Here is a 13025-nt window from a genome sequence, read left to right as displayed (position 1 = left end):
TAAATTATAATTGTTCATCACTATTTCAGGGCTGATTGTGCTTCGTAAAAAATCCGGATTTCCGGAATTTTCGCTAACAGTGATCCGGAAGTTTCCAGCGATCGAAGGTCCAGACGTTTCAAAAAATCATTGATCACAGAAATTTCCGGAAATCAAATTTTCAAGGGTGGAAGTTAGAGCCAGAGGGATACTTTATAAGCTTAATATTCATTTTTTATCAGTAAATAGTTGTTATAATCATAAACTCAAGAAAGAAAGACATATTAGTAAATTTTAATTACTTCTCCAAGTCATCATAGGTATGTGTAAATGGTATAGGTATGTGTGAAATTTTAAATATATTTTAAGTAAACTAAGAAATATTGAGGAAAAGGAAGAAAACCTTGTTTAAATTTTTTTCTAATTTTTCAATTTAAACTGTTTTTTTTTTTTTTAACTCAAGAAATTTTCCGGAATTTTGACTTGGGCTCACAATCACCCCTGCTATTTAGCCATTTGTTCACCACTGTCATGTCGCTGTTTTCGCAACCCGGAAATGGTTTATCTGGCTGAACATAGGCAAATCGTCTTCGTCAATGATGTGATCATTAACTGTAATTGCGTTTTTCAACATTCGGTAGTAGTAATTGTTGTAAAACCGGTCATTTTAAAGGTAGTAATTGTTCCGCGTGTTGTGTGTATATTGGTTATTATTTGGGAACAATGCTGATTTTTTTCACCAGCATGTATGAGAAACTTGAACTAAGGAGACTACCGTATTTTGTAGTTTGCTAATAGAATCTTTTTATGTTCTGATCGAGTAAGAAATATTGTTACACTTAAAAAAAATTAAAATGCTCTTCTTACTAAAATCTATCAGCCCGGGATAACCGGTCATCGATCGTCGGTACGTTGCGACTTAAAGATACAAACCTTTTTTATTACTATCCAAACCGACCAACTGGTCGACCAACACTACGAACCAAATTCTTATGCTTGTTTACTTTTGATATTTATTTGTTTAAACCTGTTTGTGCGAACATTAGCTGTTCGTCTTTTTTTTATTATTATTCAACATCATAAAGAGTTTTTAAGTTGCTTTTTGGTGTTGCATCCTGTATTCTTCATTGGTCATTAAAAATATTAAGTGTTTGTGCATTTCATAATTTATGTAAAGTTATCGACAGTTTCCTGTATATGAATCTTTGCACATTTTTTGTAATCAAATCCTTTCGATGCATGGTTATTTTACTCTTTTGGAAAAAGTGTCTCAAGCAGTTTCAGCTCTTAATTGTAGGCGCTTCATGTAGTGTGACATGTTCACGTAGGGTATTGTCATACCCTTTAAACATCAAAAAATGTGCTCAAAGTAAAAGGAAATCCCATTGTAAATAAATATTTTGATCAGAGTTTCATTATAACAATCATCAAAATAATTATTGCTCAGTGTAAATTTACCAGGCATAGCAGAACAAAAGAATTGCTCTTTTTTCTAAAAAAAATTAATTAGAATTATTCTTTTTTCTTAAGAAATATGTGCAACTTGTAATGTTTTAAATTATAAAACTCAGTTAAAAATATGTGAAAGTTGTAAGAATGAGACAGTATTTCTAAAGATTTTATGAAAATACCCTAATATTTAAAAATTGCTCAAAAATCTTAAAAAATGCCCTAAAATATAACTAAAAATAAATATTGCAAAAATTAAATAAAGTTCCCTAAAATGAAAAACTTACAAAATCTCAAAAAATGCTCTAATAGTGCTAAATAGTTTTAAAATGCAATTGTGGTCAAAATGCAAATGTCATCAAATTAAAAGTGCCTTTGGTGTTTTGTGTCAAATATGCCTGCAGCAGCAAGAAATAATATTGCACTCAAAGGGTTAAATGAACTTTGATAGAATATAAATATAACATTAAAAGAAAGAGCATTCTACAGTTTTAAATAGGAAAAATATTAGGAAATAAGCAATTTTCACAATAAATGAAAATGTTTTTCAATTATTTAAAAAAAACTGCAAAATTTATGGGTGGGGGGGGAGTAATTTTATTGAAGAACAAAAACAGTTCCCACCTAGAACAAAGTAATTTTTCTTTTTTTTACTTGATGTTGCTTATTTAAAAACGAGCTTTTTCCTGAAAACTCTGTTTAGGAAGAAAAATAATCTAAATTTAATTTCTAGGTTGTGTGAAGATCCATGGAGTTGGAATGTCCCATCCTGTAGTTTGTTTCCTGGAAAAGTAAATAGAGAATTTATTGAAGTTCCAGTGGGTGCTACTGTTGCTAGTAAGGCTATAATTAAACTGTTTTTGGTTTAATTCAAAATGTGTTGTGTCTCAGATTAAATCCATTTCTGTTAAGTGCCCTCTTAAATTTTCACCTAAATTTTTTTAAATTACATGATTATTTTTTTTAAAATATTTTATACCATTGATGAATTATATCAGTCATATCAGACACAAATTCTCTAGAAATGAAAAATTGCGAATTAAGAACCTCTACTAAATACCATATACATAGGTACTACTGGATTTTGCCAGTTTTTCCGGATCAACTGGTTTAATAAAATTTCTCCTGGTGTTTGTACATTTTGGAAAATTCCCTAAAATTGTGTAAGTTTCCTAAAAAAATCCCTATTGAAATAGAGATTATTGCTTTCTTGAATATTTAAATAAGTATTACTAATACAAAATGAAGGGAGCCTCATTTATAAAAATCAGTTAAAACTTTTTTTTTCTTCTAAAATGTTTAGTTTATATTTATTCAGAACTCCCTTTTGAAATTAATTTAAAAATCTTAACTATTTATTATTTATTAAATGCTTATTGCTATTTAAAATTATGAGTAAATGTAATGTTTAACATTTCAAGCATATTTAATGCCAATCATGATCGGAAAATATTGAAGTTTATCTATTTGAATGTCTTTAAAAAAACCCTATGTGTGAAATATTTAGTACACTATGCAACAGTTATCGCGACATTATTATTTCGTAAAATCTACTAGATTTTTTCCTATCTATGTTGGCAGCTATACATATATCTCAGTTTGTAAGTCAATATTTCAAACTCCCTAAATTTTCCAAAAATCTAGGGATCGACTTATGCACCAGTAATAAAATTAGACATTCGTAAACCATGAAATATCAATGCATTTTCAAACAATGAGATAGCTATGTTTCGATTAGCTAGATAAACTATCCTTAATGTGTTATATACAGTTAATTTTCTATTTTTTCTCATATTTTCTTTAAATATAAAAGGATTTTTAAAAATAATATTTTGAATTACCTTCAGAAAAAAAATATTCAAAACGTTAAGATAATTTATCTAAAAAAATATAACTCATCATAACACAATGAATGTGAAATAATTTTAACTTGGGTAAATTTTGTGGAATTAAAATTTATGTTTTTCAGTTTTATAAATTTTAATATATTGATATTTTCAGTGGCCTAATTATGTACCTAACATTCCAGACATTTGCCTTCTCATAATCAAAAATGAGAATTGACTCTTATAACAGATCAACCTATACACTGGGATATACGGTAACCAACAGTAAATGTTTAGATATATTATTTTTTAATTCTGAAATTTTGATTTCCAAGAAAAAGTTTACATTGGTTACCATCTATCAAAATAAAGTAGAAAGCAAAGCTTTTGAATGTTTGAAACAAAATATAAAAAAATAAAATAAAATAAATAAGTGAAAAAAAAGTAAATTCGAATGTTCAATAAAAAGCAAGGCTCAAATTCAGTTGGAGATTTTTATAGCACTAACATATAGAGCTTTGCATTGTATGGGATTTTTTGTTATATCATTTCCCATATCATTAACCACTTAACAAGGCAATGTATGTATCTTACACGGTCACGAAGAAAGTTCTTTTTCATATTGTTAACTAAGAATCAGAATATCGAGCGAGTGAGCTATCATAAACATGCAATTTATGTATTAATGAATTTCTAAATGAAAATTCTTTTCTCACATAGACAACGAAAAGCTGGAGCAAACTGAGCTAGCTATAAAATGGGAAGAATTGAAAGGTTAAAAGTGAATAGTTCATATCAACAAAAAGTCCTATATTATGTTTTAGTTATACTATAGTAGGTTTAATAATTTTATCCATTGTTATTTTTATCCATTGAAAAATTAGTATTAGTTGTACTATTATGGTTTTTAAGTACAATTTTAAGAACGGCATGCTCGAAAACCAAGTTATGAAAACATAACATTGTAAAAATGAGTAGTAGAAAACATTGAAAAAATGCATAATTGTTTTGTTTCTGCAAGTTTTTCTATTGCATGTAATTTATTTCAATTTAATTTTTTCTTATTTCACTAACTTATTATGGACTAAAAATTTAATTTTTTTAAAGTGGAATTAGTTTTCAAGATTTTATTAATTAATTTTATTAAATTCTTAAGCTTTTTTGCTAGAGCACATTCCAAAAGGCTTAAACTTAGTAGTGAGCAAAACGATCATGGTTTGTAAAACAAACTATAAAAAATTATATAGCGATCGCCGGGGGTTAGAGCATTAGCAAACAGGAAACAAGACCCATTAGCATAAATATCTATCTGAAACTGATCAATATTAAATTTTTAAAATAGTTTTTTAATACAAATTCTTAAAAGCACTAAAATAGACACTTTTATATTTATTATTAAAAAAAAAGATTGAAATTATTAAGAGCATTGGATATAATTTCCAACAAATTTATCATTTTTGGTTTTCTTTCGATTCAAGATTATAAGTTAAAGTACTAGTTTATGGAGAATAGCGGTTTATAGAATTACCTTATATCTTCTACTGTAATAATAATAAATTATTTTTGTACATGTCTGGGTCCTAGGCAAATGCCCTGTTAACCCCACCCCTACGACTGTTCTGTTTGTTAAAAGAACAATGTAGTTTTCTCTCTTTAAAGGAGTTTTTGTAGTTTTCCTGCCAAAACTTAATAGTGTAAGGTCATACAACTTACTATAAGGAGGGTACTTAAAAGTTTGCTGCAAGTTTGAACTTTTTTTTTCCGTCTATTCAGGCTTTGTCAATTTTTAATCTATCTTTATTGTACTAAATAATTTTAGAAAAAAAAATTCTTTTATTTCATTTAAAAATTTGAAATTGATGATTTAGTCATAATTGACACAAAAAATTAAAATCCATTGTAATGTAATTGAATGAATGTAAAAGTAATGTGACTTTTTTTACAAGTGTCCATCTTACTTAATGCAATTCTAAGAATAATGACAGCATTATTCTTTATGTGATTCAAATCCATCCATGAATGTTTTGCAAGGTCAAAGAATTTTACAAAGCGATCAGACTAAGCTCAAAACAGGAAATGACCTGTGTTCTCCCTGTCAACTTTTGAGCTATCTTTACTGTACTAAATAATTTTAAAGAGAAAAAAATATTCTTTTATTTTAGTTAAAAATCTGAAGTTTATAATTTAATCATAATTGGCATTAAAAAAAATAATTAAACTCCATTGCGTTGTGTTTGGATGAATGTAAAAGTGATGAAACTTATTTGCAGATGTCCATCTTACTTCATGTGATTCTAAGAATAATGGCTGCATTGTACTTCATGCGATTCAGATCCGTCCACAAATGTTTTGCAAGGCCCAAGAATTTTACAAAGTGGTCAGACTAAGCCCCAAACAGGAAATGACCTGTGTTTTCCCTGTCAGAGTAAGTGCATTTAGTTTATTCATACTGTACCTTGTCTTTACGCTTTTTAATAATCAACATCTTATTTTCTGCTTACTTTTTGTTCTTTTTTTTTCCTTCTTTTTTTTAATTTTATTTATATTTATTTTGTCATTATAAACATTTTTGGGACAAATAGATGTAAATTTTATGAATAAAAATTCTAATGTAAGAAAAATTGCCATTGATTACTTTTTTTATGGAATAACGCATATTTTTATCTTAGTTTTCCCTAAATATTATTATCTAGAAACTCTATTTTCCGGACTTACTAACAATTTTGGAAGTGATTTTGATTAAAATTTTTGGTTTCGCAAAATGTTCCGGAAATGTAAAATAATGTTTATCTTAACCTTTGACTTTTTACACAGAATACTTAGAATTGTTACTTTTATCTTAATTCTGTATTTTAATGCTCAAAAAGACTTTGTGAGCAAAAGCAGAAATGTATTTTAAAAAAAGCTACGTAACAAATGTGAAAAGTAATGCATACAGTTTCCACGTAAAATTTTCAAGTATGTTTGACAATATTTATGTTATAAGTATTTTCACTAGCAGTTAATGCTTCACGGGATTTACTTCTCCGTTTGAATTTTGATTATTTTTTAAAGCATATCATACAAATTTTTGGTGTACCAATTTTCAGATTTTTGTTAGGATTTTACTTTAGAAAAAATATCATGCAACATATTGAATGGAAATCCCATTTTACAAAATGTAGCTTTTGTAATTTCTTTAACTTTTTTTACAAGAGCTTAATTTTTTTCTGTTTTCCAAAAAATTAAAGTTAAAAAAAATCTTTTTTTTTTATGATAAATAATTTTTGACTCTATAAATGTCTATTTATGCATGCATTTTAAGCCACCTTACACAGGAAAGGTTTGGAAAGAAAGGGACACCTTCATCTGGCAATTTAAGATGCAATTGTATTCCTAACGAAAAGAAGCCTATTTAGACATTGCTTTATTTATTCATCAATAACTGGAGGAGATTTAACTTTGAACTGTACAAGATTTGTAAACAACCTGATATTATTAAATACAGGGTTGCCACAGACTACTGAAATGCGACTATTTGCTACTATTTTCGGTCTTAGGCGACTATGGCTCCTTTTTTTGCCTGAAAAGGCTAAAAAAGCAACTATTTCCTGGAATAGGCGACTATTAGGAGACTTCTTTACTCCTAGCAAAGTTCTTTCGCAAAAATGAACTTTACTTTTCAGTCCCCTCACTAACTTGTACTTATTGTCGCCAACCATGTGCGTAAAAGTATTTTTTTTTTTTTAATTTTTATTAAAATTCTTTCAATACTTGTTAGTTTTATAATTTTTTAGATAGTCAGTATCATTTTTAAACAAATAAATCTTTAGTCGATTTTATTTTCAAAAAAGGAAATAATAAAGAAAAAATATTTTTACATTTATTAAGTACAGAATTTGACCATTAGTCAATACTACTTTTTATTATTTTAAATAAAAGAGGGTCTAATGATGTTTCAAAAGCATGATTTTTTTTTCAACAAATAATTAAAAAAAAATTTTTTTTTTTCTAAAGTGAACATTTCTTTGGTTTGTTTTCTACTTTCGTTTTTTTTTTTCCTTTTAATTTTTAATGCATGTATGTAAAATATTTTGTTATAGTGTTATTTTTAAACCAATAAATCATAAATCATTTTTAAATTAAGAATAATGAAGTAAAACTTGGGTTTGCTTTTACTTTGACTTCTTTATTATTTTAATTGAAAATATTAAGCAATGATATTGATGTCGTAGTGGAATATGTTTAGAATTAGTATTTTCCTTTGTAATAGATTAATTTCTTTTTATTTATTTTTGATTGATTTAAAGATTTGCCATAGGTAATTTTTGAACATATGCTAAATTCGCTATATCGCGATGTATCACAATTTAAATTTTCTGACATCACCCAGTCCTAATCATAATATACGACAAATAAGCTATGATTTTAGTTATTTGGCTACTATTTTTGATAAATTTTTGACTCTGTTCAGGCAACTATTTTCGTAGTTTTAGGCAACTATTTTCCTTCTTGAGACTACTAAAAGCAACTATTTTTGTTCCTTTTTTGCTGTGGCAAACCTGTAAATACATAAAAATAAATAAAATGAATTGGATCGCCCATGTGATTCGAATTAGTGACGACAACACAATAAAAAAGATGCTGCTTTTTAGACCCACTGCTAAAAGAAAGCGGGTAAGGCCATGGTTGAGATGGGCTGACTCAGTCGAGTATGATTTTCTCGCAATTAATGAAAAAAATTAGAGATCAAAGATAAATCGGAAGTCGTCATGGAGAAATCTTCAGATGAAGGCATTGACTCACATTGGGCTGTCTGGCCAACTGTGATGATGATTTATTTATTCATTTATTTTATTTTATTTATTTATTTTTGTTGACATTTTGTGAATTTATAAAAGCTTCTTTTTACTCCAGACTATCTAAGATTAGGATAAGGCATACTTTGTGCTTTGTAGACTAAAAATACAGAAATGGGCATACAATAGTGTTGGCTTTCAATAAGAACTTTCCTCAGTGTCAAATGAAGTAACAAGTAAAGAGATACGCATGCATAATAGTTTAACCAATAGAGAGAAAGAGAAACAAACTTGAGCAAGTTAATAAAAAGAAGAAACAGGTTTGAGGGGGGGTGAAAGATTAAATTACAATAGATTATCAAGTAATGATAAAGGGGGGGGGGGGGCAGATCACTAACTAAATTGTTAGATTGTGTGATTTTTCAGATATCAAGTTTAGTAGGTGAAATGCAGTGTTTTAATTAATTTTTCTTAGCAGAATAAAACTCAAATCTGTGGTTAGAATTCCAACTATGTTGGGCAAAAGAAGATCATTTAGTATCCTGATTTTGAACAGATCTTTCATGTTCTTTAAGCTAAAATTTAAGAGTACGAGTGAAATACCCCAGCCATTCATATCAGCAATAGGGTATTTTAGGTTATGGAAATTTAGTTGATGGGGGTGTAAACAACTTCAAACTTAAATTATTCAGTTATTAGACTTTAAACTCGTATAATTTTGTTAAGGATCTATCTAGTATCACCCTTGCCTATTTCTTGGAAATCTATCCTAATTTTATCCCTTGCCAAACCCCCCCCTCTTCTTATCATCCTTCTTTTTATTATCTTGTTCAAGCTTGTTCCCTTGTTACTATTAGTTAACTATTTAGCAATTGTTTATCTCTTAAATTGTTTCCATCATTTGGTGTTTAGACACCTAAGAAGGTTCTTGTTTAGAGAACTGAAACAATAGTATGTCCTTTTTTACTGTTTTAGTGCTTTATTTCTGATTTTTGCTTTTAAGCATTCTGTTTAAAAATTATGGTCTCAGCAGTCTTCAAAACACTTTAACCAATAGAAAAACCATCTTATTTAATGGCAGAACATGTTTAGTTGAGCATACCATGTTTCTCTATGCATACATTTTTAAAAAGGGATTTCTTTGTCTATAATTATCTTTATCCTCTAATTTAATAAAAAAATATATTATTTATTTATTTAGGAAAAAATTGTTTTAGAAGTAGCTTTTGCTCAATGGTGGACTTGCATTGATCCTGTGAATATAAGTTATTCTATTTCTTTTCGAGGCCTCAAACCAGATTCTCCAGAAATTGTTATGGTATGATTTTTCTTTTTTTAATTTTTGGAGCATGTATATTCTTTTGATGTAACAAGAACATTGCAGCATCAAATACCTGCAAAATGCTTATCATGATTTGTTGCTTCTAGGATGAATTGTTTATAACCACATATAAATTCAATCAAGAAAATCATTATTATAGTCATATTGTAATCTAGTTTAACAGATCATTATCTGAAAACTTTGAGCTAATGCATAATCAGGTACATGTGTATTTTAATTTCCTAATAATAAATGTACAGTGCACGAAAAATCAACCACCCTGAATAACTTTTTATCTAATAATCAGACTTACACTTACTGGAACTCATATTTATTAATTTATGGGGATGACCTCAAATCTGCAAATCAATTTGCAGGAACGATAGTTTATGTAACAAAGTCACACATGCTTTCCCTGAATAAGCATGTTTTCTTTTTGATTAATTTGGACTCCTTATTCTCATAATATAGGGGGTGATCACAATCTGGTAAATATAGTCCCAATAATTTGGTTGAGCGAATGGTCCAAAATTTGGACTCCCTGATATTAATTTAATTTTTTGTGTATTTTGCCATATCTCAAACTTTCTCAGTTGATCAAAAAAAATTTGCATCTTATTAAAAAATTGGTTTCTCCAAAAATCTCCTTTGGTGTCCGCTAGTCATGAAAATAATAAGTCATGTAAATATCCACTGTTGGAAAAGGGTCACAAAGTAACGTTTTTTTTTCTTTTTAAACACTTCTGAAAGTGGTAATTCAAATTCGAAACTTGCATGTCGTAGCATAATCATATTTATAATATTTAAATTTGAAAATGGCTGAAAGAACTACCAAAAAACACGATGTAAAAACAATGTGGATTTATGACGGAATCATTAGGAAACGATTGGTTAAAGATGATACCTCGAGCTCGAAATTCGTGTGTCATATTAACACCATATTAAAAATATCAACATTTGAAAAATGGAAATGGACAAGAAACTATGATAACTGCAGAAAAACGATAAGAAAAGGGTGTGAGTGTTACAGTTACCGAGCTTGTCAAAAAGTGATAACTCAAGTTTGAAAGTCACATATCATATTTAAAGTATGAGATTTTTTTTTATTTTTATAAAAAACAATTACCTAATATTGTCTCAAAATTTTGATCAAAAGAGCAATCTGAAGTTTGAACCTTGTAATCTTAATTTTCTTTTTTGCGTATTTTGTCATATCTCAAGAACTTTTTCAGTTGATCAAACAAGATTTTTCACTAAATTATAAAATTCGTTTTTCCAAAGATAATCCCATCTGACTCTCTACTGATGATGGAATTCAATTAATTTTTATATCTTTTTTTTCAATTATATCTTAAATTTTTATCTAAAGTGGGCCTTCGCTTGTCTCATGCATTAGAGATTTAATGAATGATGATTTTATTAAAAGTAGTTTTAGGAGTATTTTGTATATTTATTTGTTTCAAACCCTTTTATTTTTAACTTTTGAGTGAACTTCCTGCCAATAAAACACAAAAATTTTATAAACATAATTACTTTAATGTTTTTTAAGCATGGTGCTGATGGAATTCATCGTGTGGATGTGACCTCCACCCTCACATATGAAGATATGTATCCATCTGCAAGTCTAAAATCATACACAATGACACTCAGGTAATTATATAATGTTCAGAAGATATTGTTAAGTTGATTTAATGTTTTCAAAATTGCAAACTTATATAGAACAAAAATTTTTGAACCAAAAACCAAATCCTTCTCCTTTTTTTTTCCAAGCAACTACCTAAATAAAATTGCTTAAATTATTATTTTTTTTAATATGTTAGTTCCATACTCCTGTTTTTTAACGAAGATTCCTGTATTTTACGACTATCTCCTGTTTACCCATATATTCTCAAATTTCTCCGTATTGAAGAAATCTAAAAAAAAATTGGTGATAAAATATCCGCTTGTGGAAATAATGCTTCTCTTCTTTCTCAACAGATAGTGCTATTGTCAATACTGTAGTTTCTTGAGTGTTAATAGTTTAAGTGCCATTTGCAGTCAGGCTAACCGTGGGATGTTATGTGGTTTTCCTCTCCATGTAACGCAAATTGCATGTAAAGTTCGCATAGGTTTAATTTTATCAGAGTGGAGAAAAGTGCAACATTTATATTAAAAAAGTGAGGAACAGATTAGATACAGAAATAGAATGTTTTCGCTTTGAAATATTTGTCGCTGTTTATTATTGTTTATAAAAAAAAATTTTTTTATAATATCTTCTTGCTTCTTAATTACAATTCATTCAAATTGAATTCCTTGTCTTCAGCCCAGGTTAGTTCCATTAAAAAGTCCTCCGCGAAGACAAATTTCTCCCAATACTCAATCCAGGAGTTCCCTTGATCTTCTGGGTTGCATTCAGAATTACCAGGCTAAGGAGTTGAACATTAGTGGCCGTAAACCCAAAAGTAGGCTGTTTAAGAACGGTTATTAAATAGTTGAAGTAATTGTGAATAACAGTTTTAAAAAATATTCTTCAGATTAAGATTTATATACATATTTTTTTCTTAGCTAAATGTAAGTGCTTACATAATTATCAATTTTGAATTTCTCTTTTTCACTTACATGATTGTGCATGATGTATAAAAACTTTACTAAACTAAGCTAAACTCAGTGGCGCGGCAGCCCATAGAGGGCTAAGGCCTACTGTGCCCATCTCAGTTTTCTTGACCTTGGGCCCTGGGGTGCAGGAGCAGATGTTCCGGTCAGGTGGTCAGCCGAGCGCGGAACCCCCAGTGTTTAGTTCCCAGGCATGCTTGGTACTCATTTATCAACCCACTGAAGGGATGAAAGGCTGAGTCAACCTTTACCCGGCTCGAGGATTGAACCCAGGACCAGTGGCACGGGAGCACGAAGCACTACCACTCTGCCACTGGGCGTATCAAAACTCAGGGATGAGATTTTTCCGCTTTTTAGCAGATTTCCGCTTTTTTCACTTTTATCTCTTAAAATTTCAGTTTTTTTATCAAAAATTCAGATTTTCTAAAAATTTCATTTTTTTTTTTTTTGAATAAGTATTCCGCCTTTTCAGAAAATTCACCGATTTTCAAGAGAAGCAGAAAATTCAAACTACATAGCTACCAATCCTTTCTCATTTTTACTTATTATAGCTATTTTCTCCCCTTTTACACGCAGCAGATAAGATTTTCCGAATTTTTTACCCGCCCTCCAGATAGATCCGATTTTCATAGTTCAAACGGCACTGCTTCTGACAAGCCTTTTAGAGGTCCCAATCCTGGAATCTGCTAATATCTCGATTATTATTCACACGATTTTAATATCAAACATAGCTTTTCATATTTGCGTGTTGCGATTCTTATTCAGGCGATTTGAATATTGTACGTTGCGATTCTTATTTACGAGATTTAAAAATCCGATATTGTGATTAGCATTTACGTCTTTTAAAAACCTATGTAGCGATTTGTATTCACGCAAGTTTAAAATTCAATGTGTTAATTTGCTCATGCGGTTTATAATATCAAACATTGATTTTCGTATTTATACGCAATTTTAAAATAAGGCATTGGGATTCGCATTCACGCATTCTAAAAGCTATGCATCATAATTCTTATTTATGCAATCTAAAAATTACGCATCATGATTCGTATTTACGCTATCTAAAAATTATGAATCGTGATT

The 13025-nt window shown here is 29.0% G+C and overlaps 1 protein-coding gene across 1 annotated transcript in view; it reads left to right on the top strand.

Annotated features, from left to right (window-relative positions):
- The window catches only part of TppII (Tripeptidyl-peptidase II), a 69830-nt gene that overhangs the window by 32468 nt on the left and 24337 nt on the right, over positions 1-13025 (top strand). The window contains exons 17-20 of the mRNA XM_043042603.3: positions 2162-2265; positions 5525-5679; positions 9234-9350; positions 10903-11003. Coding sequence (XP_042898537.2) covers positions 2162-2265; positions 5525-5679; positions 9234-9350; positions 10903-11003 — 477 coding nt within the window. The remainder of the gene's footprint in view (positions 1-2161; positions 2266-5524; positions 5680-9233; positions 9351-10902; positions 11004-13025) is intronic.

This window comes from Parasteatoda tepidariorum, chromosome 5, assembly GCF_982258835.1.
Source record: "Parasteatoda tepidariorum strain Cologne lab strain chromosome 5, Ptep-v5.0, whole genome shotgun sequence".
Classification (NCBI taxonomy): Eukaryota; Metazoa; Arthropoda; class Arachnida; order Araneae; family Theridiidae; genus Parasteatoda; species Parasteatoda tepidariorum.
The sequence above is the reverse complement of the archived record's forward strand: the minus strand, read 5'-3'. Positions and strand labels throughout refer to the sequence as shown.